At 47.2% G+C, this 25,353-nt stretch overlaps 1 protein-coding gene across 1 annotated transcript in view; it reads right to left on the bottom strand.

Annotated features, from left to right (window-relative positions):
* Positions 1–25,353, bottom strand: part of NUP155 (nucleoporin 155) — a 1,628,423-nt gene that overhangs the window by 1,040,810 nt on the left and 562,260 nt on the right. Inside the window, exons 17-18 of the mRNA XM_069627148.1 lie at positions 13,408–13,470; positions 13,157–13,313 (exon numbers count right to left, since the gene is read on the bottom strand). Coding sequence (XP_069483249.1) covers positions 13,157–13,313; positions 13,408–13,470 — 220 coding nt within the window. The remainder of the gene's footprint in view (positions 1–13,156; positions 13,314–13,407; positions 13,471–25,353) is intronic.

Genomic DNA, 25,353 nt, shown 5'->3' on the forward strand with positions numbered 1-25,353 from the left:
AGATATACACTCCCTTAAAAGAATATTTAGACAAGTCGTAAGTAAAGCCCCACTTATTTTCAGACAGCGGTGAGCACTTAACGTAGATGGCAATCTAATAATTCGTTTTAAAAAGGGAGAGAAAAGCAGAGTATAATTTGAAACAGATCTCAACACTTTCACACGAACACAACAAGAAAGGAAGGCAAAGAAAAACAGTGAAGTTAGAGTTCAGAAGGCCAGATCCACTTTAAGAGGATCAGAACGAAATGTGTCCAAGGTCACACGGTTGCAGTGCACAAAAGTCTTGCGAGGGTTCAAAAAACAAAAAAAAGAGTTGGATCAAAGAAAGGGACCAGTTAGATGGTCCAGGCGGCCAGCCCAGTCCAGAAGGTTAAGGGATTATTATTACCTTGTAGCAATCTTTAGAAAGGGAGGCCCGGCGGACACGGTACCTTAAAATGGTGAGAATACTCCAGCGGGGGCAGTTGTTCCTGGCAGCGGATGCAAGTCGGTGCTTCGTCCGGGGGAAGAGAGGATCTCGTCGGGGAGGAAGACAGGAGTCCGTTGCACTGCCAGGGAAGAAACCAGCCGCAGAGTTCTCAGGTAAAAGGAGCGGTCCTTTTATTCGCGGTCCAGTGTTAAGTGGCTATCCGGTTGCCGGGGTGCTTGGCACAGGCAATTCGACCACAAGACACCCTGGGATGCGAGGAAAAGAAGGTAAACTGGTTGTGCCCACCAGTCAGGGGAAGAAGCCTCTCCAGCCGGGAGATCTTCTCTGTCGTCGGGAAGTGGTGAGTCGGTTCCGCAGGGCTCCACCGGTGGTGTCATCATGGTAGGTCGGCTCAGCTTCTCCCTCGTCGGATTCTCAGGTCCTGTGGCGACTTCTGAAGTTCCAGTCCCCAAAGTCCTGCTTTTATGCAGCACAGCCCCATTCACTCAGCCTAGCTGTCAATCAAACATGCTAAGTGGTGAGCCGGGCCAATCACACAAGAGTGCGACTTGAGTTACCAAGGTAACTCAGTCCAGGGTGCCTAAATCCCCTCCCACACCTCCTGTGGTACCCAGACAGAGTGGCACCACTTTTGGAGGCTTCTGTGGAGAAGCCCGCCAAAAAGTGGAACAAAGGGCTCGACTTGGGTTGGAGTCATATAAGAGAACAAACACGCCATTTTAGAATCGAGTCCTGGCAAAAAATACCAACCGGCAAATTAATATTAATTAAATAAACTGGCGGTATGTTCTAGGCTATGAGAATTAAATAATTAAAGTTGGTAGCCTCGAACAATGGTAAAATCCCATAGGGATATATTCGCGGTCGAATATAAAAAGTAGTATCCACTGCCACCAGCCAAAACTCGATCAGGGGGGGGACGGAGACGTGCCCCCTCGACTAACAGACCCCGGGGCAATCGAATTGCCCTGACCAGTACGTCCACAATAGGATGGTTTGTACCGGTTTCTGTTAATTTGGGACTAGTAAAGCCAATGGTGACTTTACATGCCCTGGGAGACAGTAGTCAGTCCCAGGGTATGGAGTCTATGGTGGGGTGTCACTGCACGGAGGATGCTGTGTAACACACATAGTAAAAACACATGAGACCCTATGGAGTAAAGGACCCCATAGCCCATAAAACACATTAACAGTCAAAGGAACACCATAAATCATGTCCAAGAGTGGGAGAAAAAGAGTCTCACTCTTGGCAGGAGAAAAAAACAAACTCCAGAAATCCAGCAAAGCTGCTGGGGGACTCACTAGGTTAGGAAATTCAGCCTAAAGAAAGAATTCTCCCTAACACTGACCCTACCACTATTAAAATTAACTTAGGTCAGCAGAGGACTCCCTTCTACCGAGGTTACGTCTAGTACCAGTCTGTGTGATTATTTCTAACACATAATCCTCATATAGTCTCTTGTGACTTCTTGGATCAATCGCCATAGTTCTTCACATGGGCTATTGAGTTTTCCCTCCTCTTTGGGAATCCCTTTAGAAATTCTTCCAGTCTCAGCGTATTCTTGGAAGGCACCATTGCTCCGGTAGGCTTTCCCTCCTGGGAAATTATAGATCAGCTTGCTTTGATACAAAACTTTGTATATGGCTAAACTGTTTAGTTTCTCTAAACTTTGGGTCATAACGTTCTCTTGTTGGTATTTTGTTCTTGTACAGAATATCAATTTATTTTCCCCTTTTCTTAGGGTATTGTTATCCACTGCTCACTCTTTATTCAGACGTACAGTAATACTTTCTCCTGTATCACATCATTTTAACTTCATGGGTTTCAAGCTTAACTGTGTCTTTACCCGAGCATATTGTTATCCACACTTCTTTTCTCTCAATATCTAAATTTTTAATGTATTTATTTATTGCATATTTACAAGGCACCTATACACAATGTTTCTCCAGGCACCACAAGACAAAAAAGGAGGGAGGGGAACAAGGAGATAAAAAAAAAAAGCATACCAGTCCTATTAGGCCTTGTGAGATTGAGATCATGCAAGTGCAGCAGCAAGAAGTGCAGGGTGGGGGAGTGTGGGGAGGGAACTCAGGGGAGAGGAGGGCCCAAGGTTAGGCAAGTGTTAAGGGGGATGTACAAAGCTGGAGATAGATCACTAGAATGTACAGACCACTGCGCTGATCTTGGATGTTTGGTAGTTGATCCTGCAGCTGGCAAAAAGGTTCTTAGGAGACGCTGCTCATAGGTCTCGGCAAGTTTACAGTAGGTTTGGTTGAGAGCAAGGGTCACCTGGGCGCTGGATCACTGATGGAACTATTGCTAGGTTTAGCTTAAGTGTTAGCACGCAATGAATGTTAAGTCAGGTGTGAATGAAGGTGATGTATTATTTGAGCTCTTGATTAAGGGAATTAAGGGTTAAGGGCTCAGGTTGTGACTGCTCATCTATGTTTTTGCAGAGGCCAAATGATCGACTGACCCCCCACCCCCTCAACAATCAACAGGAGCGCCGCCGAGGAAGAAAGGAGGCCCCCCCCCCCAACAACAGCCACCTGGGTGGCTGGCGTGAGTGGTGAAGCCAGTCCGCCGGGGGTAGGGGAGACCAGCAGCAGCAGCAGTGGAGGCAGAGAACCCCAAGCCTGCAAAGCGACCAGAGGAAGGCCGCGGAGCTCCCCGCAGGGAGAGTGACAGCAGCAAGGAGAAAGTGAGACGCTGAGCTGAGGCCCAAGCAGAGCCAGCTATACGACAGGCGAGGAGATGGCACAGGACCTGGGCACATGCCTTGAGAAATGTAAATGACTGATTCGTTGGGGCAGGGGAGCACGGAGCCCGCACCTGGGCTAATGAGAGGGAGGGCCCCCCTGAATTGAAATATTTCAAGGAGACAGAACCAGAGCCCGCAGTGATTTGTGTTGGAGAATTTGTTGGGGAGGAGGGAGACTGATTGAAATACTGGGGGATGCCGGAATTGGACAACACAGGAGCTAAGGAACACATGAAAAAGGGGTGTCCCTGGCCCGCGCAGCAGGCCCCTACAACTAAACCAGCTCCCAGTCAGAGGTGAGAGTGACGCCTCAGACAGTGGGGTGATTGTGGTCAGTTGAACCCAGGAGGGGACCCAACCTCCCAACGAAGAGCGGAGGACCACAGGGCTCACGTAAGGAAATATCCCACCGAGGCCCTGTGAAGGGGCGGGGCGGGAGATATATAGCCCCCCCCCCCTGCATTGGGGGAAGCAGAGGAGGACCAGAGTGGAGAGAGGCCTGCAGGGGGAGTACGTAGGGCGAGACAGACCCAGGTTGGACCGGGATGAGCCGTGGAGTAGACCTGAGAGACCAGCTCAGCCTAATAAGATCCAGCGTAGGTGTGGGCCCACAGGTCTACACCTGGACCTGGAGCGTATGCCTGCCTCGTGGAGGGCTCCCTCTGCACCCCTCACCAGCAGGTGACACCAGCTGGGCAGCATGAGGTGAGGATATCACGAGGGGGAGGGTCAGAACAGAAGCTGCTCCCTCCCTCCCGGTCTCGCCACAGAGGAATCAAGTGAATCGGGTCAAGGTGAGGCCCCCCACGACCCTCACCTGGGGCGTTTGCCAGCCATAGAGAGGACCCACACCAGCTGATGATTTACACTCAGACAACGCTGGAGCAGGCAGTTGATCTTCCGACTCAAGGAGGGGAAGGAAGGGAGGGAGGGGATCTTGTCCTACGACCTCCCACCATCACAACCACCAAAGGAACCCGGACTGCGGGGCGGGGAATAGTGGAGAGAACCAGCGACGGAGTGAGGACTCATCCACCCCCCCCTGCCATTTCTCCCTCCCCCCCCCCCCCCCGACGGTGAGCATAGCGGGCCCAGAAATAGGGCGGGATCATCATTAAGGGAGCTTGGAACAAGGCACGCCCCAAACATACAAAACAGTGCCCCAACCCGCATATGGACTGCAAACAAAATTGGGACAGTTCTAATACCAGAAAGCAAAGTTGGAGAGTGAAAAGTCCCGATCCATCATGTCGGAGGCAGGAAGCGACGCCATGTCCACCAAGAGAGATATTGCCTCCCTTTTGGAAGAGATCAGAGGAATGAGGGCATACATTGGCGGAAAAGTGGACAGAATAAATGTTGGGATCGATAGTAAGGATGAGAGGCTACAGGTGGTACCAGACCTCCCTCGAAATGTTGGAAACTCAGATGGACATGAGGTTGGCAGAGCTTGAGAGAAGGGAAGGCGAGGTAGCCCTAAAGATGGATGACTTCGAAAACTGGGAGAGAAGAAGTATCTTGAGATTTTTTGGGATCCCAGAGAAGGAAGGCGAAACGGAAAGAGACCTGAGGCGAACCATCCATGAGGTGGTGAAGACGTTGTTAGACGATGAGAACATGGACAAACCCAGGCTTGAAACTACCCATATAGACAAAAAATTCTGCATAAGACGATGGGGCTGGGTGCTCTAGGTAACATGAAGGTGGCGATCTACCAAGACCTGTCTGCACTTACTCTGGCAAAGAGGCACCTATGCTCCCCTCTTCGGCAGTGGCTCAGCCAGAAGTGGTTGAGATACCAATGGGGATTCACCTTCTCAACATCCTTTGAAGTGGAGGGCTACAGCTACAAACTGGTGACCGAGGACAATATAAGAAGGGTCACGGAGGAGTTAATGGAAGGAGACGGACAAAAAAAAGGCTGATGAGGGAAAGAGCCCAGAGGACAGGCAATGGTGTATAAAAGGTCCAAATAGACGTAAAGTTCCATGCACCAGAAAATACAGGAAGCTTGGGTACCCTCAGGCAGGTCCCTTTTGAGTCAGCGGGACATGCCGGGAGGTATGGTTCTGGTTCTCAATGTATAACACAAGTGGGGGTAGGGGAGAGTTAACGGGTGAACTGGTGATGTTGGGAAGGAGGGCAAAAGACGTGGGCTTGAATTAGAGTGCTTAGTTGAGCTGGTCCTTATTTGATGAAGTCCACTGGCAATTCAATCCCGCCAGAGGAGACGGATCCGGGCTGGGTTGGATGCCATAGGGGTGGGAGGGGGCACGGAGAGGGCAGTTACTTTTCAGGGAATGAACGTACTTAAAAGAAGGTGCGGTGTAGGGGCCCAGTTAAAAGGGTTCCAAGCAGGGTTTTGTCTCAGAGGAGGGGTGGGGAGGAGAGGTGTAGTGTGGTGCTGTGGGAAAAGTGATGTCTGGCCAAGGTATGATATGATAGGTTATTGAGATTTGTATTGGCTCCCTAAATATCCGGGGCCTCAATTCACCATCCAAAAGGTCTATAGTACTCCGGGAGATTAAAAGGGCTAACCTAAACTGGATATGTATCCAGGAGACATACTGGAAGAGAGGAGGGGAGGCCAAACTGTGTTCCTGGGAGGTGATTGTGGCCTCCGATGTCTTGAAGAGGCAGGGAGGGTCGCGGCCCTAGTCTCAAACAGGCTGGGCTTCAAGGAAGACTCCACTCTGGCCGACCCCAATAGGAGGTACGTGTTTGCAAAGAGTCAATTACATGGTGTTAAGATTACGATTGGTTCAGTTTACGCACCAAATGTGCATCAATGTGAATCCTGGGAGGTCAGGTATGAACTAATTTGATTTGTTGAAGGCCATCTTGTGTTGGGAGGGGACTTCAATATGGTGTTGGATCCACTAAGGGACGTTAAGAGGATGGGGAAGGGACAAATGATCAGGGCGAACCATGGGGATTCAGACCGCTTTAAAGATGTCAATGATGTATTGGGCCTATGTGACTCCCTTCACCCGATACCAGAAAGGGGACATGCCATTTACCTTCTATTCACCGGTCCACAACTCCTTCTCACGTAGTGACCTGGTCCTGGTAGACTTGACCTTCAAAGAAAAGATCCTGCAATATAGGTTAGTCCCCATCCCATGGTAAGACCACACTATGGGTTAACATCTTAGTGGACATGGAGGGGTTGAGGGGTGCCCAGGGAAACTGGAGATGTAACTACTTCTTACTGAAAGACAAAGAGGTGCAACAGGAACTGCTTAGGGGAATCAAAGAGTACTTCCTCTTCAATAATACAGGAGAGGTGGGGACCCAGTCAATTTGGGATGGTTTCAAGGCAACTATTCGGGGAACCTGATGAGAATAGGCTCCAAGAAAAACAGAGAAATGGCAGGAGAGGGAGGCTACGATCCGTAGAAAAAATAGAACAGATACAACCGCGAGGTACCCAAGGGCAGTATATTTTGCCTGCCAAGGCGGAAGAAGTCCACCGGTATAAGACACAATTGAAGGCCACCCCGACAAAGGATACGGAAAAAAAACTCCTGTTCCTAAAACAGAAATACCACGAGAAGGGGGACAGGGCAGATAAGATCTTGGCCTGGAGACTGCGGGAGGAGAGGAAGAGAACCACCATAGGGACTATTAAGACATGGAAACTCAGTGCCTATACGATGTCGAGAGCATCAGGAATTAATTTGTAAAATATTGCAGTACCCTATAATCGTCAGATTGGGAGGTGAGGAGACACTAATGGACTAGTTCTTGCCTAGGCTACCAATCCCAGGGCTCCACAAAGAGATGGCGGACAACCTTGAGAACCCCATGACTGTAGAGTAAGTCCTGCACACCATCACTGGGATGAAATCGGGGACTGCCCGTGTGGAAGACTGTTTTACGATAAATTTTACAAATTATTCAAGTCCCAGTTAGCCCCATTCCTGGCAAGGTTATTCAATGTAGGTCTGGGAGGTGAACCCCTACCCCCCACGATGATGGCAGCAATTATTGTTGCAATCCCAAAAGAGGGGAAGGACCCCACTTAGTGCTATTTTTATAGGCCCAGCTCCCTGCTCAATGGGGATGTGAAGATACTGGCAAAGGTCCTGGGAACAAGGCTGGAGAAGGGGATGCCACTTCTAGTGCATGGGGGGGATCAAGTAGGATTTATTAGGGGGAAGACAAGGGTCGGATAACATCAGAAAGACCATCAACTTGATTCATGGGGCACAGTTGGGAGGCCTGGATGCATGCCTAGTGGCGCCGGACTCAGAGAAGGCCTTCGACAGGGTTGAGTGGCCCTTCGTGATGAAGGTCCAGGGAAGGATGGGATTGGGAACCAACTTTCTGAAATGGGTGGCAGAACTGTATAACAGGCCTAGTGCAAGGGTTCAGATAAACAGAGGACTTACTGAAACTTCAAAACTTACAAGAGGTACCAGGCAGGGATGCCCCCTTTCCCCACTGTTGTACGTCCTCACTATTGAGACACCGGCAATAGCAATTTGAACCAATTACCGAATCAAGGGTATAGCAGGGGTGAAATTTAATGCAAAATGTTGGTTGCCGACGATATACTGGCCTATCTTACAAATGTTCAGGTCTCCCTGCCAGCTCTAATGGCACAGATTGCGGAATGCGGCCTCAAAATTAATGTAAGAAAATCTGCTATCCTGCCGCTACTGGAACAGAGTCCCTCCCTAGGCATGAAAGCTATCTAGGCATGACAGTTAATCAAAGGAGCATTCAATACCTGGGCATCTGGGTAACAAGGAATTTAGAGGAGGTGGTGACGGCTAATTATAATCCCTTTTGCGTTCAGCTGACGGCCGACCTAAATGGGTGGCACCTTTTGATATTGACATGGTACAGCAGGATAACCTCCATAAAAATGTTTATATGGGGAAACAAGACACCAAGGGTGAAAATGGCTACCCTTACCCTTCCAAGGGCCAAGGGGTTGATTTGCGTTCCCAGACACACGGGTATAGTATAAAGCCGCGCAAATCAGGGGGATATTAGAACATATGAGGGAAGAACTGAGGACCTACTGGACCTACCTAGAAGATCTGGACGCACACCCTGTGAAAGTTGGGGTCAATTTTTGGTCCCCGCTTTGAGCGGTAACAAGAGCGCCTTCGATTCCACCCTACACTGGGAGCTTTTTAGTCAGTCTGGCGGGAATCCAGAGAAACTCAAGGTTATACTTCGTGACCCTCCCCCATGTCATCATTATGGGGGCCGCCGCTTAAGTAGGGACACCAGGGATTCGCCCACTCACAACGGTGGCCGGATGCAGGGCTTGGGAGGGTGGGACAACTGTTTGAGGGTGGATGCTTCTAAGACTGGGCTAAGGTGCAGGATGTGCTTGGAGGAGACTCAATCCAAATTAAGGTTATCCTGACGGATATAAAGTCGGGTAAAGGGGCAACTAGAGAACTAATAGCTGTGGAAAAAGTCCTGGACCAATCCGTAACAAGGAAGGGCGTACTGTCCAAATTGTATAAAGCTATGAACGACACTGTCTATAGGGGAGGCAAACATTCCAGAGGTTTTGGGTGGAATTGGTGGGTGAAGAGATCCCAGAGGATGAGTGGACACGTTTATACAGAGTGGTCTTCGAGGGAGGATTGTTTACCTCCATGATAGAGCACAATTTTAAAATGCTAATGGGGTGGCACAGTGACCCGGTGAAACTGTCCAAAATGTTAACAGGAGCATCTCCTATGTGCCCTAGGGGTTGGGCAGACCGGGGGACCCTGGCCCACATGTGGTGAAGATGTCCCAAAGTACAAGCATTTTGGAAAGAGGTGTTAAGCTGGATGGAAGAGATCACGGGGATAGAGTTGGACCTGGACCCAATGCAGTTGCTACTAGGACTTCCGCAAAAGGACAGGGACGAATATAGACTTCCCGAGATGTGGGAAGCTATGTTAGCGGGGAGACGGACCATAGCTCAAGGTTGGAAGAATGGAACGCTCCCCACGAAAGTGGTTTGGGAAGGAAAAGTGCAGAATATGATAATGGAAAGGGTTACTGCAGTAGTAAATGATAGAATGGAAGAATTTGAGGCTGAATGGGGTGCCTTACTGCTCAAATGGGGACTGGAGGAAGGCAATCACACGGCTTAACCCAATGAAAGTACGGAGTGGGGGGGAAACGGGGAAAGACCTGGAGAGGTGCAGGCAATTGTTCTATACAGACACTACGAGAACCTCCACCTGTGAGGCTTTGATAAAATAAATGCGCACCGTGAATCAAGAGTTTAGGTAGGCAGGAGGGTGGAGGTGGCGGGATGGTTGGTGGGGTGGTGGATAGGGAGGGGATAAGGGAGAGGGGAGGAGATCAGGAGGTTTAGACTGCTGCTGCTGAAGTGTGTTACACTTAGACTGTTCATTACATTGCAAAATGGCTTGTTCTCTTTATAAAGGCTAATAATACCAAGTATAAAAGAAAAATTGGAGAGGGGCAGCTAAACCATTCCAGAGGGAAGCACCTACAGAGGAGCGAGATCTACCCGCACTATCAACTTGGAGAAGTGTCTGACCATTCGAGAATTGGAAGTAGCTGAATGAAGGGCTCAGGAAGAAAGGTATTTTGGAAGCGAGAGTTGAATGTAATGTGGGCCCCAGAAGGCCTTGTGGAGGATGCAGAGGCTCTTGAACTTTATCCTTGCAGCCACCGGGAGCCAGTGGAGAGATTTCAGGGCCGGAGAGATACGGTCCCTGGGCTTGACGCCAAGGATAAGTCTTGCTGTCCTGTTCTGGATTGGTTGAAGTGGGCAGATAGAGGACGGCAGATTGAGAAAAAGGCTGTTGCAGTAGTCCAGCCTAGAGAGAACCAGGGCTCTGGAGACAATTAGCTTCTGGGGGAAAGTAGAAAAGGAAGAAAATCTCTGAGGAGGTGCAGCTGGTAGTCCGCTTTCTTGGCAAGGTTTGTGATGTGAGGAGCGAAGGCAAGAGAGTGGAGTCAAAGATGACACCAAGGATTTTTGTCTCACAGGAAGGCGAAGGAAGAGAACCCAAGAGGGCGGCCAGCGTGAGAGAGGGAAAGCAGGAGCAGGGGACCGAACCAGAAGGATCTCAGGCTTACTGGCATTAAGGCAGAGATTTTTGGAGGCGCACCAATCCTGAATCGCAGCCAGACCATTGGGAATGAGCTGAAGAAGAGAGTAGGTTGAGGGGAGCCTGAAAGAGTTGGGTGTCATCCGCATAACAAAGTTGCAGGCGAAGGTGGAGATCCTGTGGGCAAAAGGAGCCAAGTAGACATTGAAGAGCCAGGGTAAGAGGTTAGAACCCTGGGGAACACCATGTGGAGAGAGAGAGGTGGTGGAGAGAATGGACCCTAGTTGGACCTGAGAGGGTCAGTCCAGAAGAAAGGAGGGCAACCATTCCAGGGCCAGATCCGTGATGCCAACGTTCTCGCAGACTCTATTGATCAGGATGGCGTGATTGATCATGTCAAAAGCAGAGGAAAGGTCAAGCAGGATGGGGACGGATGGAAGGCTGGAGTCAAGATTAGAGTGCAGATGTTCTCGGGTGTTCAGGAGAGCAGTTTCCATGCCTCTGGCTGCTCTGAAGCCAGACTGATGGTTGTGGAGGAAACCAACCGATTAGTTGATGAGAAAGCTGGGAAATGGCCAGATTTTTCAGGAGTTTGCCCAGTAAAGGAGTGATAGAGATTGGGCAGTAGTTTTCCAGGCAGGTAGGATCGGCTGAAGGCTTAAGGAGGGGGTGCAAAAGGGTGCGCTTGATGAGAGAGAAGAAAGCACCAGTGGCAAAAGAGTGACGGCAGAAATCAGCCAAGGCTGGAGCGTTGGTGTCGATGTGGTCCTTGATGGTTCTGGAGAAGCAGGGAGCACCTGCTTGGACGACCATCTCATAGATCGGACCTCTAGAAACATCATGTGTTGTCGGAGAAAAAGACGAGAAAGGAGGAGGAGAGGGAGAGCGGGCCAGAGGGGGGCCCAAAGAGGTAGAGGGAAAGCAGGAGGAGAGAGGGGAAATGATGCCCTGAGTTGTCACGGTGGAGTGAGAAGCCAGAGCCGTACAGAGGGCTTGGGAGGGAACAGTAGAGATTGTGACTACAAAAGGATTGGCCAGCTCCTTGCAGATTTTAAAGAGTTTGGCCGTGTGGTTAGAGGCTGCAGAGACACGTCTTGGATGTGGGCTCTTTTCTTGGACAGGACAGATAGTCAACACGACCTTTGGAGCAGGCGGCAGGTCAGCTTGCCAGAGGATGCTCCCTAAGCCCTCAACTTCCTCTCAGCCACCCTGCAATTGCGTTTCAGTGCGGCGAGGTCAGAGTCATAACAAGATTTGCACTTGGACATAAGCTTCAGACGGATTTTCATGGCAGGGGCAAAGATCTCCAGAGTGTTGGAGATAGAAAAATGAAGGTTAGAGAGGGCTTTGTCAGAGTGCGAGTCAGACGGAGTAGGAGGAGCAGAGAAAGTAGAGGCAAAGGCATCCACTGACACACGCTCCATGGGACGAATGACCAAGAAGGTAGGTGGTAGTGCTGGGATGGACTTAAACAGAGGGCCAAATAGTTTCAGATAAGAGGAAAGCAGCAGTGGTGGGAGGGTTAGTAAGGGGGATGACCAAAGTGTATCTGGTAGAGTGTGTCGGACCAGAGAGTAGATAGAGTGTTGCAGAGGTTGCGAAAGAGCCCAGAGGGGGGATTAGAAGCATTCAGGTAGATGTTGAGGTCTCAGAGGAGAAGGTGAGAGGGAGAGGCAAGGATAGAAGAGGAGAGGCCAGCCCACTCAAGAAAGAGGGCAACCTGGCATGGTGGCCACAATCAGAGAGAAGCCATGAGAGAGACCCTGCAGAGTAGGCATTCAAAGGAGGAATAGGCCTGCGTTGGAATGACAGAAGCAAGGACCCACTCAGGAAAAATGAAAGCTACTCCACTGCCAGGCCGGTTGATTCTGGGCTCGGAGAGGGTCTTGTAGCTATCAGGAAGGAGAGTGCTAAAACTCATGACAGAGCTCACTGTGAACCATGTCTCATTGAGAGCGAGGACAATCAGGTCAAGTTCTTTGTGGAGGTGGCAGATGTCAGAGGAGTGTTTGACAGCTCAGCGAGAGTTTAGAGTAGTGACACGGCACAGATTACCATATTTGGAAGACATCAGGGTGGGGTAGAGGCTTGAGGTACACCCAGCCGAGGTGGTAGAGCGGCCTGAGGGTGGGCAGGGGTGGCATAGTAGCCAGAGAAGAGGAGGAAGGAGGAGCGGGAGAAGGAAGGAAGTTCATAAGACACAGGAGACGCCTATCGAAAAGGAGGAGACTGGGGTGAGGGGTCTGGAAGAAGACGGTGCCGTACAGATAGCCATAATGATGTTCCACCTGCTGGTTTTGCACTATTGTTTTTCTAGGCCCTACAAACGTTTGGGGCTAAATGCAGCACGTTTGTCTGGTTTTGGGAATGTATTTCTTAATAACTGCAATCATATCATCTGGAGTACTGACCAACGACTTCCTGCTCTTCCGGAGAGTAACATTGCGCCACTGGGTTTGGGTAATTTTGGCAGTTGAGGGATTATTCCCTGAAAAGGTTAGAACACCTTTAAACATCCAGTAGCTTGGGGTGGTGTATGCTTAATTACCTATTGGAATGCTGCACTTTGATAGTTGGCTTTGGCCATGTTCTGCACCAAGAGAAGATAGAGGGACGTGGTAGAACAGACAGAAGAGGCAGACACAGAGCCATAGTTCAACACTGCTTTATTAAGTAAAGAAAACCCTCACCAGGCTGGATGGCGGACAATGCAAAAGAGCATTGTTCCTCCTGTATATAAATAATGGTGAATCTTTTGTTGCTATGACATTTTATCCCACTTTGATCTACAAATACAGTGGGCTACACCTTAGCTATGTGCGTGCCAGGAACTTCTCTCCCCATAAAGACTTGAAGACTATGTTGTACTTTTTCTTTTCCAAGTAGCATGTCTTTTATTCAAATGTGCAACTCACCCAATAATTCGAGAGAAGTATATGCAAATGCCATTGTGTTTTCCAGAGAAGACTATTTCAGGACTTGTCATGCCACCAATACCCAAAGGCGCAACACAGGGTTGCCCAGGAGTCCCCATATGATAGGCAGGAGTAGAAACACTAGGCGTTTGCAAACCTGAGATAAAAAGAAAAGAAATTCTCTTAAACATGAAATCAGCATTTAAACATAACAAATTAAATATTCAAAGTAATTTATTGGAGAAAAGTACCTTGCATTGGTGTTCCCAAAAAACTTGGATTAGGCATTGGACTACTAATGGAAATTGGTGAACCTGAAAAACATCAAAAACCTGCATCATTAACCTTTCTTAATCAAATTGCAATGAAGCTTTCTAAATTAATGAATTACTTTTTTTTAATTTATTTTTTTATTTTATTTTTAGTGCTTACACACCTTTACAAAAAAGAAAAAAAACTTTTTTCTTACAATTAGTTAATGTCAACATCAAAATGCTATCACATACATGAAAAGAGAAAACAGCTTATTTAAAATTGGTTTAAAAATAGCAAAACGAAAAAAGAGACTTAATTGCTTGCCTATATATAAAATATGTAGACATACAACATAAGTAAAAACCGACATAACATTTCTAATAGGAACACAAAAGTATATTTTTGTTTCCACAACAGGATCCAATCTTGTATCTCTTTTTTGACTAATAAGTAAGTTTCGCTTTTGTAACCTTTCTTGGAACTTTATACAGTGAGAGCAGATTCAATGATTTTAAGAAAGCGTATAGTTGTTAGAATGATGGAATTACAACTTCCCCACATGCAAGTAGCCCACACAAGATTTCTTCCTGTAACCGTGTTTGCATGGTGGAAGGCTTTCAAGATGTTAAGTCGCTCTGCTTCAAAGTGCGTGCAAAACAGAAAAAGATGTTTTAATGTTTCTTCTGCCTGTTCATTTTTACAGAATCGACAAGTAAGGGTGTCATGTAAGTTTGATTGTACCGATCAGAACTTTGTTCTAGATTTAGTATGGAGTAGATCAAGACAAAATCAAATATATAGTGTGTGAGAAGTTGCACAGGGGAAAAGCGATAAATATTGCAAGCGAGGATATTGCTTATGTCTGAAGCAGGCATATTCAGAAAATGATTAATACTTCGAAATTAGGTCTGATGTCGGGGCCCAATTGTTTAGGAAAATTCTTTTTCTAGCAAGACGCCATTTCCATTGTAATTCTTCAGGCAAGATATTAATCTGGGACAGCAGCTTGAAGATCCGTTTTTGGAAGAGTTCAATGGATTTTAGTTGAGATATAATTATCATCAATGAAAAATCTTCATAGATGGAGTTTGAAGGTGGAAAACACATTTTCATATAGGTATTTAAGAGTCTCCAATTGTAACGTGATGCTAAAGAATTTAAACCCAATTCATGTCTTAAAATGGCGTTAGGTAGATAATTTGGGAGACACAACGTAGACTTCCAAATCCTCGCTTGCAATTTGTTTAGGAAAGCATCGAGATCTACAAGACAAAGGTCAAGTCCGTATAGTATTATAGCTTCCACCTTTTTCAAATAATATTCATAGAGGGGAATCAATGAAAATGTACAAAATGTCCTAAAAATTATTTTTACTTCACAGACTGTTGCCAGCAAAGGAGATTACATGATGGAAGCGTTATAATTCATGGACATCTAGGAAAACTGAAAACGTTTTGTGGTATCTATGTGTCTCACAAAATGAAGCATGCCATAAAATCTCAATGTACCAGTGCCCACAACTGTACCTTAAACTTCAGATTTAGTTCATTGTGATGGCACTTGCACAACCACTCTGAACTGATAAGACAGTGGTCGTGTGGGGTTGAAAGTCTTAAACTTCATCTCAGAGGAAAATGTCCCTATAACATTGGCCTTTTTTTATGGCTGGTTCACTTGCTGTTTCCTTAATGAGTTATAATCTGAGGTGTTATGGCAGGATTTTGTTTTTAGGGATTCAGAGGTCTCTTATTAGTGAACACTAAGCATTTAGAATGTTCCTTCCATTGTTCACAATCTCAGACCTCTCTTTGTGGAAAGAGATACTTCTACTGGCACTGCAACCCCCTTTTAAAAAGAAATTAAGTAAAGTTTATCATGGATAGCTCCCAGTACAGGGCTGCTTTTTAAGCAAACAATTTTTGGCCATGGTTATTTTATCACCAGATGTTGGTTTTGGGAAGTATGCTGCTGGTAACTGATTTCGTTTTGGCTACAACAGGGTTGCAAGCATATATACCACATTAGAAGCCCAATGTACCTTTTTTGCGATCCTACTATTTATGTCCTGCTCTCCGCTTTTTTGCTTCACAAGCAGGTACTTGTTTGGGGAAACAATAGTTAGGAAAAGTTTTAATGCAGTACCCTCTGGGACCACTACAAGAAACTAGGAATACAGGTGTAAGCAAACCAACCTTTGGTATAAGTCTGTACTACACAGTTTTGGTAGCAGAGCTGAGCAGCCAGGCTTATCACAAGAGGGGAAAAGTGAGCAGCAATGATGTTACACAGAGGGCTACAATCACAGGTGTTCAAATAAATTGTTATACTCCAGGTTTCTTTGATGAATACTTATTAATTTATTTATCTGTCAGTTATAAAACATTCATAAGAAGGAGGCAATTATATAACACAAAATATACTTCAATACTATTTCAGAATACTTTTCAAGAAGAGTAAAAGGCAACCGTTATTAGAACGTGAAAGGTTACAATTATTCTTAGACAGTGTAGATATTTTGAGTTCACCAGAAGAGTCAATTCAATTCAATAGGCTAGGCCAAAGTCAATGGACTAAAGTCTTGGATAGGAAAAAGCGGTTATGGCAAGTAAACGGTAAAGTCTCTTCACAAGTTCTCAGAAGTAGTCTGTAAAAAGAATAATCATATGTTGGGTCACAAGCGGATTAGGCCTGCAAGTTGCAAAGGTTTCAAGCACTTTCACAGCGAGAGGCAACTCAGTCTCGTTTCACAGTACCTTACAATAAAGAAAAGGACGCAGCTGATGACTTCTGTTCCTGGCAGTTCCTGTAGATCTCGCTGTTCCTGGGCCTCAGTCGTGGGGACAAGAGGGAGGATGTCGTGGCACTCCTGCACTGCACTGGGACTAATCAAAAAGCTTGCAACTGGCAAACTTCAATTCCGGTGGCTCTAAGTAACGCACAAAAGCTGGTGTCCCTCTCCCTGGTTATCCGTTTCCTGCAGCACACTGAGGAAAATGCAACCAGCTCCGAGATAGGTATCCAGGTGGCTTACTGTTGAGTTGATTGGTCCCACAAACTCAAAGGGAGAAGTCATCCGTGCAGGGCTTCTCTGTCTAGGTGAACTTGGCTTCACCAGCCAAACCAACGGTCCAGGTGTTGCAGCAGCCGTTCTCTTCAAGCTCGTCTTCGGTTCTTTCGTTCCAGTGGTCGACTCTGCCTTACAAGCCAAGAGACTTGCCTTTTATTCAGTTCTCTCCCATTCATTCCAGCCTAGCTGTCACTCACCGAGCCAGATTGCTGTGCTTGCCGGACAGTCAGCCAGCCAATCATCAGAGAGTGCATTTGGGTCTCCTAGGAGACGAAGCACAGGGAGTTTCAGGGCACCTCCATCACTTCCTGCCCACCCCAGACACTTGTCTTGACCAGAGGCGGTCTTCACTCCTTAAACCCGCCAAAGGCAAAGGAACCAAATTAGGTTTGGCGCGCAGAGATAACTCTAGAAGGACCTTTCCTCAAAGAAATGGTGATAAAAGACGACTGGAACTGGTTTTTACAGAGGGGGCTCAGACGGCATCTTGAAAAACATGGCTCCCGCGATTTAACGTTACCGGAGCTACGAATAGTTCACAGTCGGGAAAAATCATGACAGTTCGTTGTAAAACAACTGCCACCAGCCATTCGGAGAGGAAAGAGTAGCATTTGACTGCTACATAAGTATCTAGACACAGGGGGATACTAAGTAACCGCTACTTCATTCTATTGTAAGATAGGGTGTGCTGGGTCTAGGAATTTAACAGACTTTACTAGTCAATTTCACTTTACTTACTCTTGAAAACTGTAGTTTATCCCAGCAAAGGTATTTAAAGGAATGGTTCGGTCAGAAATATTATTGGCCAAAAAGATGGCCAATAATAAAAAAAAATCTAAAAAATATATTTTTTAAAGTCCCTATGTAAAGTATTAAGCAAACTAAGATCAAACTTTACAATGGGAAGCACTAGGAGGCATCCATTTTGTGAAATGGATGCCGCCTGTGCTTGCCTTTGCGGCACTAATGAAGCAAAAGCCAGCCAGCTGTAGTAAACAAAAGCTACCACTGGGTGGCTTTTGCTTAATTGGTGCCAGACTCTGAGGACGGAGACCAGAGACTGCAGGCAGGAAAGCTGCAGCTGCATCTCGGTAAGTGCTAATTTCTTTAATTAAAATAAGCACTGGCAGTGTTTTTTTTCCCTACGTTTTCTGGGCTGGAGGAAAACGTAGAAATAAACCGCAGCTTTTAAAACGTTGTATTTATGTTTGTGGTAGCTTCAGCTTGGAGCCCCTTGAGCCCCTTGGGCTCCAAGCTGAAGCTACCGCAAACATAGATACAACGTTGTTGTGTTTAAAAACGCTGCGGTTTTTCTTTCTAAGTTCATCAGGCTCCTCGGAGCCGGAGGAGCCTGAGAAACTTAGAAAGAAAAACCGCAGCGTTTTTGAAACGCAACCGCGTTATGTTTCTGCCTGCCGTGGCTATCACTTTGGGTCTCCGGGGCTCGGTTGTGTTTCCATGCTGCAGTATTTCTGCCTGCAGCAGCTTTCCCTTTGGGGCTCTCGGGCTCCACCTCGGGGAGCCCGCGAGCCCCAAAGGGAAAGCCGCTGCAGGCAGAAACACAACAAGGTTCGATTTCCACAGAAACACAACACAGATGTTTTGAAATGCTGCAGTGCTTCTCACTGCAGCAGCTTTCGTGGGAAGTCTCCTGGGCTCCCCCAACCCTGAGGGAGTCCAGGGGGCTCCAAGCAAAAGCTGCCGCGGTGAGAAATACAATGTTTTTGTATTTGTAAATGCTGCAATATTTACAAATCCAAAAACGTTGTTATTCTGAATGTGGCAGCTTTCGCTTGGAGTCTCCTGGACTCCCTCAGGGTTGGGGGAGCCCAGGAGACTCCACGCGAAAGCTGCCGCTGTCAGAATAACAACGTTGTTGTATTCATGATTTCTGTGGTTTTCCAACCAGGGCAATCACAAATACAACAATGTTGTATTTTTAAATTGCCGCGCCTCGGCTTTTTGCCTTCATTTTACGTTTTCTGTGCTTCCCTGGGATTGGGGAGCACAGAAAACGTAAAATCAAAGTGAAGGCAACCTCCTCAGCTCTGCTCTGGCTGCAGTAATCAAAAGCTCCCAGTAGGGGGCTTTTGCTGCTTGTTTAGTGCCGCAAAGGCAGAGCTGAGGAGGCTGCCTGAAATCACAAAATGGATGCTCCCATGTAAAGACTTTGCGCCTCGTTTTCTCTAAGTGTTTATATAGGGACTTCCATTCAAAATATGTCTAAACTATGTTTTAGACTACTGCCAACCATTTTATCAGGGTGCTGTGTGACACAAATGAAAAGATGCCGCCTATGGAGTTGTTTAAACTCCAAAACCAAAGAAAAAATAGAGCTAAAAAACATACCAAAATACATGAGTGGAAAAAAGGGTCACACTCTCTCGCCAGGTAAAAAAATCAAGTCCTCAAAATCCAGCAAAGTTGCTGGGGTCTCTAAGGTGAAGGGAATTAGCACATTTTTGAGAATTCTGCCCAACAACCATCAGGCAAATCCTAAACTGGCCTTTGCACACATGGCTCACTGAGTTCAGCCCTGCACACTCTATAATGGTTTTGTCTGGTTTAGAGCATTACCTGGCCTCATACATGCCAATACACAATGTAGGCTGTGCAGAATGTTTTGAGGTTTTCTGGGGCCAACCTGATTGGATGGCTGCCAATAACTTGGTTTGAAGCCCTGAAGTGTGACTTGTTGGCTGGTTTAGGACTGGCACTGTGTGCATCGGGCATCTGAGGTAAACACAATTCCTACAATGAATGTGCAGCAGGTTGACGTACCAGTTCTTCAACAACTTGCCAATTTTACTGTTCCTCAATATCAGAAAATCAAAAAAGGAACAAGAACTGAGATGAGGAAGGGGCAAGGAGCAATGATGAGTACTCCTAATGTGAACCAACACCAGCAGTGTAGTAGCTGGAAGAAGTCAATTTGTCATGATCTCTGCTTCCAAAAGATCAGGACTTGCCCGACTCCCTTGGAAGCAGACCCATAACCCCGGTTCCGAGTGCCAGCCAGTCCCAATTGGGACCTTTTGGACCCTGTCCTGGCGCCAGTGGCACCAGGCTCATAAAGATGCCCAGTCCCAGCGCTGGAAGCGCCGGGCTCATAATGCTTGGGTGGACTTACCTGCAGCAGACCATGCTGCTTACTTACCTGCCAGTTGAACCCCTGATCCTCTTCTGTTTGGGACTACTTTTCCTGTTGGGTGGGGCAGGAGCCACTCCCTAGGTTCAGAACACTGGAACTCTTCTGGAAAGCAGGAACTCTTTTCTTACCTAGGCGTGGCTGTGGAAGGAGACACCTAAGCACTACAGGAGGCTATTTAAACCACACCCGATGGATGAATCTTGCTTTGCGTTATTCTGCATTCTCTGCAGCAGAACGCTCATCGGGTCTTCTGCTTCTGATCCTGGGCCTAAGGGAACAAAGGCTTACCATCCTGGAATCCAGTCTTCAGCAGCACCTGTAAAGACAAAGAAAGAACAGGTTAGCACTACGGTCTTCAGTGGCAGCGCATCTCTTACCTGGTCCATCGGCTGTCACCAACGCCTCGCGCTGCATTCCGGCATCTGAAAGACAAAGGCGTACCTACTCTTCGCATGCTCCGGAGGTCTTCGCACTGCATTCCGGCATCTGAAAGACAAAAGCTTACCAGCTCTTCGCACGCTCCGGAGGCCTTCGGCGCTGCATCCCGCATCTGAAAGACAAGTGAAGGTGCGTTTAAAGACATTGGGCAACTTTATTACTCACGTGCCATTACTCCTTCCCACGCCGAATCCAGTGGGTATTCCAGCACCCTTCAGCTTCTCTAAAGCTCCGAACTTGTACCTGCAAGATAAAAGGGACAGTTAGTGCGCATCGTGAAGCAGGCTACAAGCGCTTACTTACGTGCTTCCAGGCGCTTCTATTTCTCACGCGGGTTCGATCCTCAACTCTCATCAGCCCGCCATCCGCCATCGCCGGAACCCTGCAAAACAAGAGATATCATTACAAAAGACTTTTAAGACATTTGAAGTGCCCAGAACTTACCGTTCGTGCAGTTAACGACGGACAGCAGTCCTCTGAGGTCAAGAGGCCTGCACCCTTATCCAGTGAAGAAACTGGTTACGGCACCCTGCCCCGAGGCAGATGGAGAGCTCGGCGTTCACTTACCCAAGACATCTTACTCTTCGAGTCAGACATGCAGTGCACAGAGGTCCAGCCCAAAGAGCCAACCGCGTGTTACACATCACCTTTGAAGATACGGCATTCACCCAGTCAAGACCGGCGCCTCTGCGGGAATCAGGTGAGCGTTACACAATTGGCCCAACATGGTTTAAACCATGCTGGGAAAAGTAGTATGGAATTAGTCTTCTTACCCAACTGTGGTAAGAACAGCAGAGGAGAGAGACCAGGAGTACGGCGGCTGGCAGCGCAGAAAGTCCTTTGCTTCTGATATTGTCCGGAGCAACCTGAATAACCAGATGGTCTTGTGAGGCCGGAGAACGCTGCACGGAGAAATTCATGAGTCAGTGTATTGCCACAGAGAAGAGTTGCAGCTGCCAAAGGGAGCCGGAGGCGTGGTGGAACCCGGCGAGTGAAGGACCGCGCAGTCAAGCCGTAGACCGACACAAGAGATGCAAAGGACCACAAGGCCGCTGCTGAAAACCGGTGAACCCGCTGAGAGGGACAGGGCGCCTTACAGAAGATATTGCATACAGAAGGAAACCGTATAAGAGCTGGGGGAGGACTGAGCAAGATAACAGGCCCCATTGGACATTGGACTATAACCTAAAAAGTCCATGGAAATGGGGTTTGGAACCTGCAATGAAGCTGCTGATTCAGTGCCAGACAGAGGGGAGCACCTACCAATTGTGGGAATAAAGGTGATGGATTGGAACACCACCTAGGGTGGAAACTAGGGCCGCTGGGAGATGTAGTCAGCCCCAAGGACCTGGCACGGAAGGGAACAAGGGGGTGGGGGGGTTGGTGATGTATATAACAAAACATGGATACAAGGGGACGCGTTGCACAAATGTGAGAAAGACGAAACCATAGGCAAGCGCTCTCCATGGGGGGTGAGGTCCCACAGGTGACTACACCTAATAGGCACATTCTGAACACATGGACAACGCACCACAGCTGAGGGAGAGAGGAAGCTGAATTAAGACTGCTCGTCTCCAGCAGACCGTAGTCGCTGGGAACAGCACTGGGTGATGTAATCAAGGCAGTGGGAGCTGGTGAAATCGACCTGACCCAGAGAGGCATTTGCATGGCACCAAGACTATTTCAAATCAGCCTTTGGCCGGCTGTGTGGGAACGAAGATGTGGAATGGTGGGGCGCTGCAAGAAGATCTAATTAGACGGTAAGTTTTGGTGTCCCTGGAAAGGAACAAGCCCTCAGAGTGTGCACAATAGTGTTTGCAAAGGTTACTATCTTCCAAGTGCCATGTGAATGTCTCCCTTCCCACTAGCTCAGGGTGTCTCGTGCTGACCAATGGCAGATGAAGAAAGACCTGGAGGTCAGCACAGTTATATTACTGATTACAAAGTGTTTGCGGGGAGGAGCAGGAAGCAACGTGGCGCGAGGGCTGTTTGCTCCAATCATACCTAATGTATGTCTAGCTATAGATGAATGACTGTCTAACCAGTCAGTTTCTTAAGAACCGAGAAGACGTGAAGTTTGAAGTGCAACTGTTTCTAATTAAACAAACATTGTATTAACGGTATAAAATTGCTATGCGTTGTGAGCCAGTTTGTCAACTCTCATCAATCAGTTCTGTGCCACTGTGCCGTTTAATTTGTGCTTACCCAGATGTAATAAACAGTGTTACTTCTTGCCCGGTGTGCGCTCCTTTTTGGACTACTAGTGGTAACTTATTTATTGCGAGCCCTGGAGGACCCCTAACACAAACCCATAGCCACGTCATAAAATGCACATGAGGAAAACAGTGTGGAATTCTATGGAAAGGAGTCTGGGAACTGTAGCCACATTAGAAAATACCACCGTGTGGCAGAAAACACAAATGAAATAAATGTTGAAAGAAAGGCCTGGCAGGAGGGTATATGAGGCAAAGCCAAATAGGTGAAGTGAACTACAGTTAATGGGAAAAGGAACCTGGCAGGAGAGTATAGCAGGTGTTTTACGAGGCTTGACCCCGCACCCAAAATTAATCAATGAACTATATGAAAGAACCTGGCAGGGGAGTATACCGGGTGTTGTGTAAAACTGAGAATCCCAAGGAAGATACATTAATTTTGGACTTTTGTATTATATTGAATGAGAGAAGGTCTTGGGGAAGGCAGCATTTCTCCTGGAATAAGTAGCAACATCAAGAGGAGTCAGTTATTCTTTTGAGCTACAAAGAACTTGGTTATTCTTTTGAAACCTTGGTTTGGTGATGAGAGCGATTCCCTGGAACTTGGAACATTATTTTTTTGGAACCTTTGTTGGATTTACACCTTATTGTTGAACTTGAACATTTGTGCACTTTGCAAGTCAGACATTTCCATTAGCACCTTAGAGTTACTTTTAGAGTTTGAGGCCTAGGATAGGATTTCGGACACAGGATATTTCTTGTTTTTGACATTTTGAAACACAACAGGCTCTTATTTTTTGGTTGAGGTAGGGAAATGCATCTTAAGGGACAGTGAGGCATTTTCCAACCCCTAAATAAATGTTTATGGCAAACACCATGAGTCCTTTGCGTCCGGCCATCATTCCTGGATCATGACAGCTCCCTGGGTTCGATCTGCATTGTATTTTGAATCTTGCTAGTGTTGCACTCCACCACAATGCATTTATGTACAGTGTTTCCTGTGTTGGGTTTGCCCTTCATTACATTGCAGAAACACCACATCAGCAATTCTGAGTCTTGTTATTGCTGTGTTCTGCCAGACTGCATTTCCTTCCCACAGTGCTCAGAGTTCGGTTTGAATTTTGAATCTCGCTGGGTTGTTCAATGCCACCGCATTGCACTTTCTTTCCACAGTGCTTCCTGGGTTGGGCTGCTTGAATATTTGTGCCTCGCTAGAGTACCACATTGCATCCCCCTACCCCCAATAGTGTCTCCCGGGCTAGGTTTGTCTGCATCTCTAAATCGATAGCATTGTGTTCCATGACCATTGCTTTTTTTTCTTTCACTGTGCTCCCTGGGATGGGTCGGCTTTGCATTTAAAAACGTACTAACATTCTGTTCCACCACATTGCATTTTTCTCCCACAGCGTCACCTGATGCAAGTTTGGTTGCCTTTTGAATCTTGATGGGGTTGTGTTCCTCCACATTGCATTTTCTTCCCACAGTGTCCTGGACTGAGTGTCTGTAGTTCTAAATCTCTATAGTGTTGTGTGCAGCTACGTTGCATTCTCTTCCCATCTTCGCTGGTGTTCTGCTCAACCACATTGCATTTTTTTTTACAAGTAATTTTATTGTTTTGTGATCGAAGCAGACAAAGAGGAACTTAACATGATTGGGTAATATTGCAGTGTGTATAAAGATACCAGGAGAATTACATCCAAGGAACAGGAGACAAAGCAAAAAAATACAATCGGAAAAAGATCAGGGCCTTCTACCCAACCCAACCCCTCCTACTTCTCCCACATTTTTGACCATTTCTGTGGGTCTTCGAGGGCTATGCACCTGTCCATTTCAGAAATCCACCTAGTCAATCGAGGGCGCTCCGTCGCCCCCCACAGTGATTCAATCGTTACTTTCATAAGTCCGTCAGCAGTGGATGTAAACAGTTTCTCATATCTATCAAGAGAAGCTTCACCTCACACCCCAAGAATCAGCAACTGTGGGGCTTCAGGTATCACCAGTCCCAGAACAGAGTAACTTAACAAGACATTTCTTCTAGAAGTAGCTAACGTGAGGGCATTCACAAATATTAAAAGGGTACCCTCCATTCCCTCCCATCTAAGACATACAGAGTGGTCAGTGCAGCACCACCTAAACAATGCAGAGCGAGAATAATGGACCCTGTGGCGTATTTTACGTTGAATCAGCCATATCCTAGCAGAAATCCCAATTTCCCTTGAAGACATCAAAGCCTCAGATTCAAGTGGGCGCACATCCCTTTCCCATCGAGCCTAAAGGTTTGATAAGTCCTTGGTCCCAAAGGCAGTGAGGACTTGATATATAGGAGTGGAGATAACCTTGGTGCCTACGGGCTCTGGAAGGAGATTTGCCTCAAGCGGTGTTCAAGGCAGAATGTCTTAGAACAGCTGAAATAGAGCATATAAAGCATGTGATGGCTGCATGTGGTGGTATCATTCAGTCCCTGTAAGGCCAAACTCAGTTTGTAAAAAAACAAAAAGGGACCCAGATACCCTCATTTGACATCTGCAAGATGTAGCATGTTGCAGTTCTCCCATAACCCTAATCTACCGATTTTAAGTTCCGGCATATGCGCATTGCACGAAAGGGTTGGTTTAAGGTAGCCCTCCCTCCCCATCCTTTGAGTCTATGTGCCTCTCTCCACACCTGTATTGTATGCTGCATCATGCTCGGAAGCAACTGCCTTCCTGGACCACTATACATAACTTTAATAGGAGGCAAACCCTGCATCCACCTTTTCTCAGCCCTTAAGTGTGGGAGAGATGGGTCTCTGTGTAGCCAGTAGTTAACAGTTGCCAGCTGACCCGCCCAATAGTAGCTGCGCAGGTTGGGTAGCCCGATGCCCCCTCCCATACCAAACACTGTAAAGTAGCCACAGCAATGCTGGGCTGACCGCCACCCCACAGAAGGTCCCATGAGAGTGGCATCGATTCTATCAATTTCCGCCTTGGGATTCTGAAGCAGTACATTTTGGAGTATGTACAAGTACCTTGGCAGAGTTCATATTTTGAACAAGGCCGCCTTCAAAAGTAGTGTCAACGGAAGGGATTTTCGA

This window comes from Ambystoma mexicanum, chromosome 6p (genome assembly GCF_040938575.1).
Source record: "Ambystoma mexicanum isolate Mex_15411 chromosome 6p, UKY_AmexF1_1, whole genome shotgun sequence".
In the NCBI taxonomy this organism is placed as follows: Eukaryota; Metazoa; Chordata; class Amphibia; order Caudata; family Ambystomatidae; genus Ambystoma; species Ambystoma mexicanum.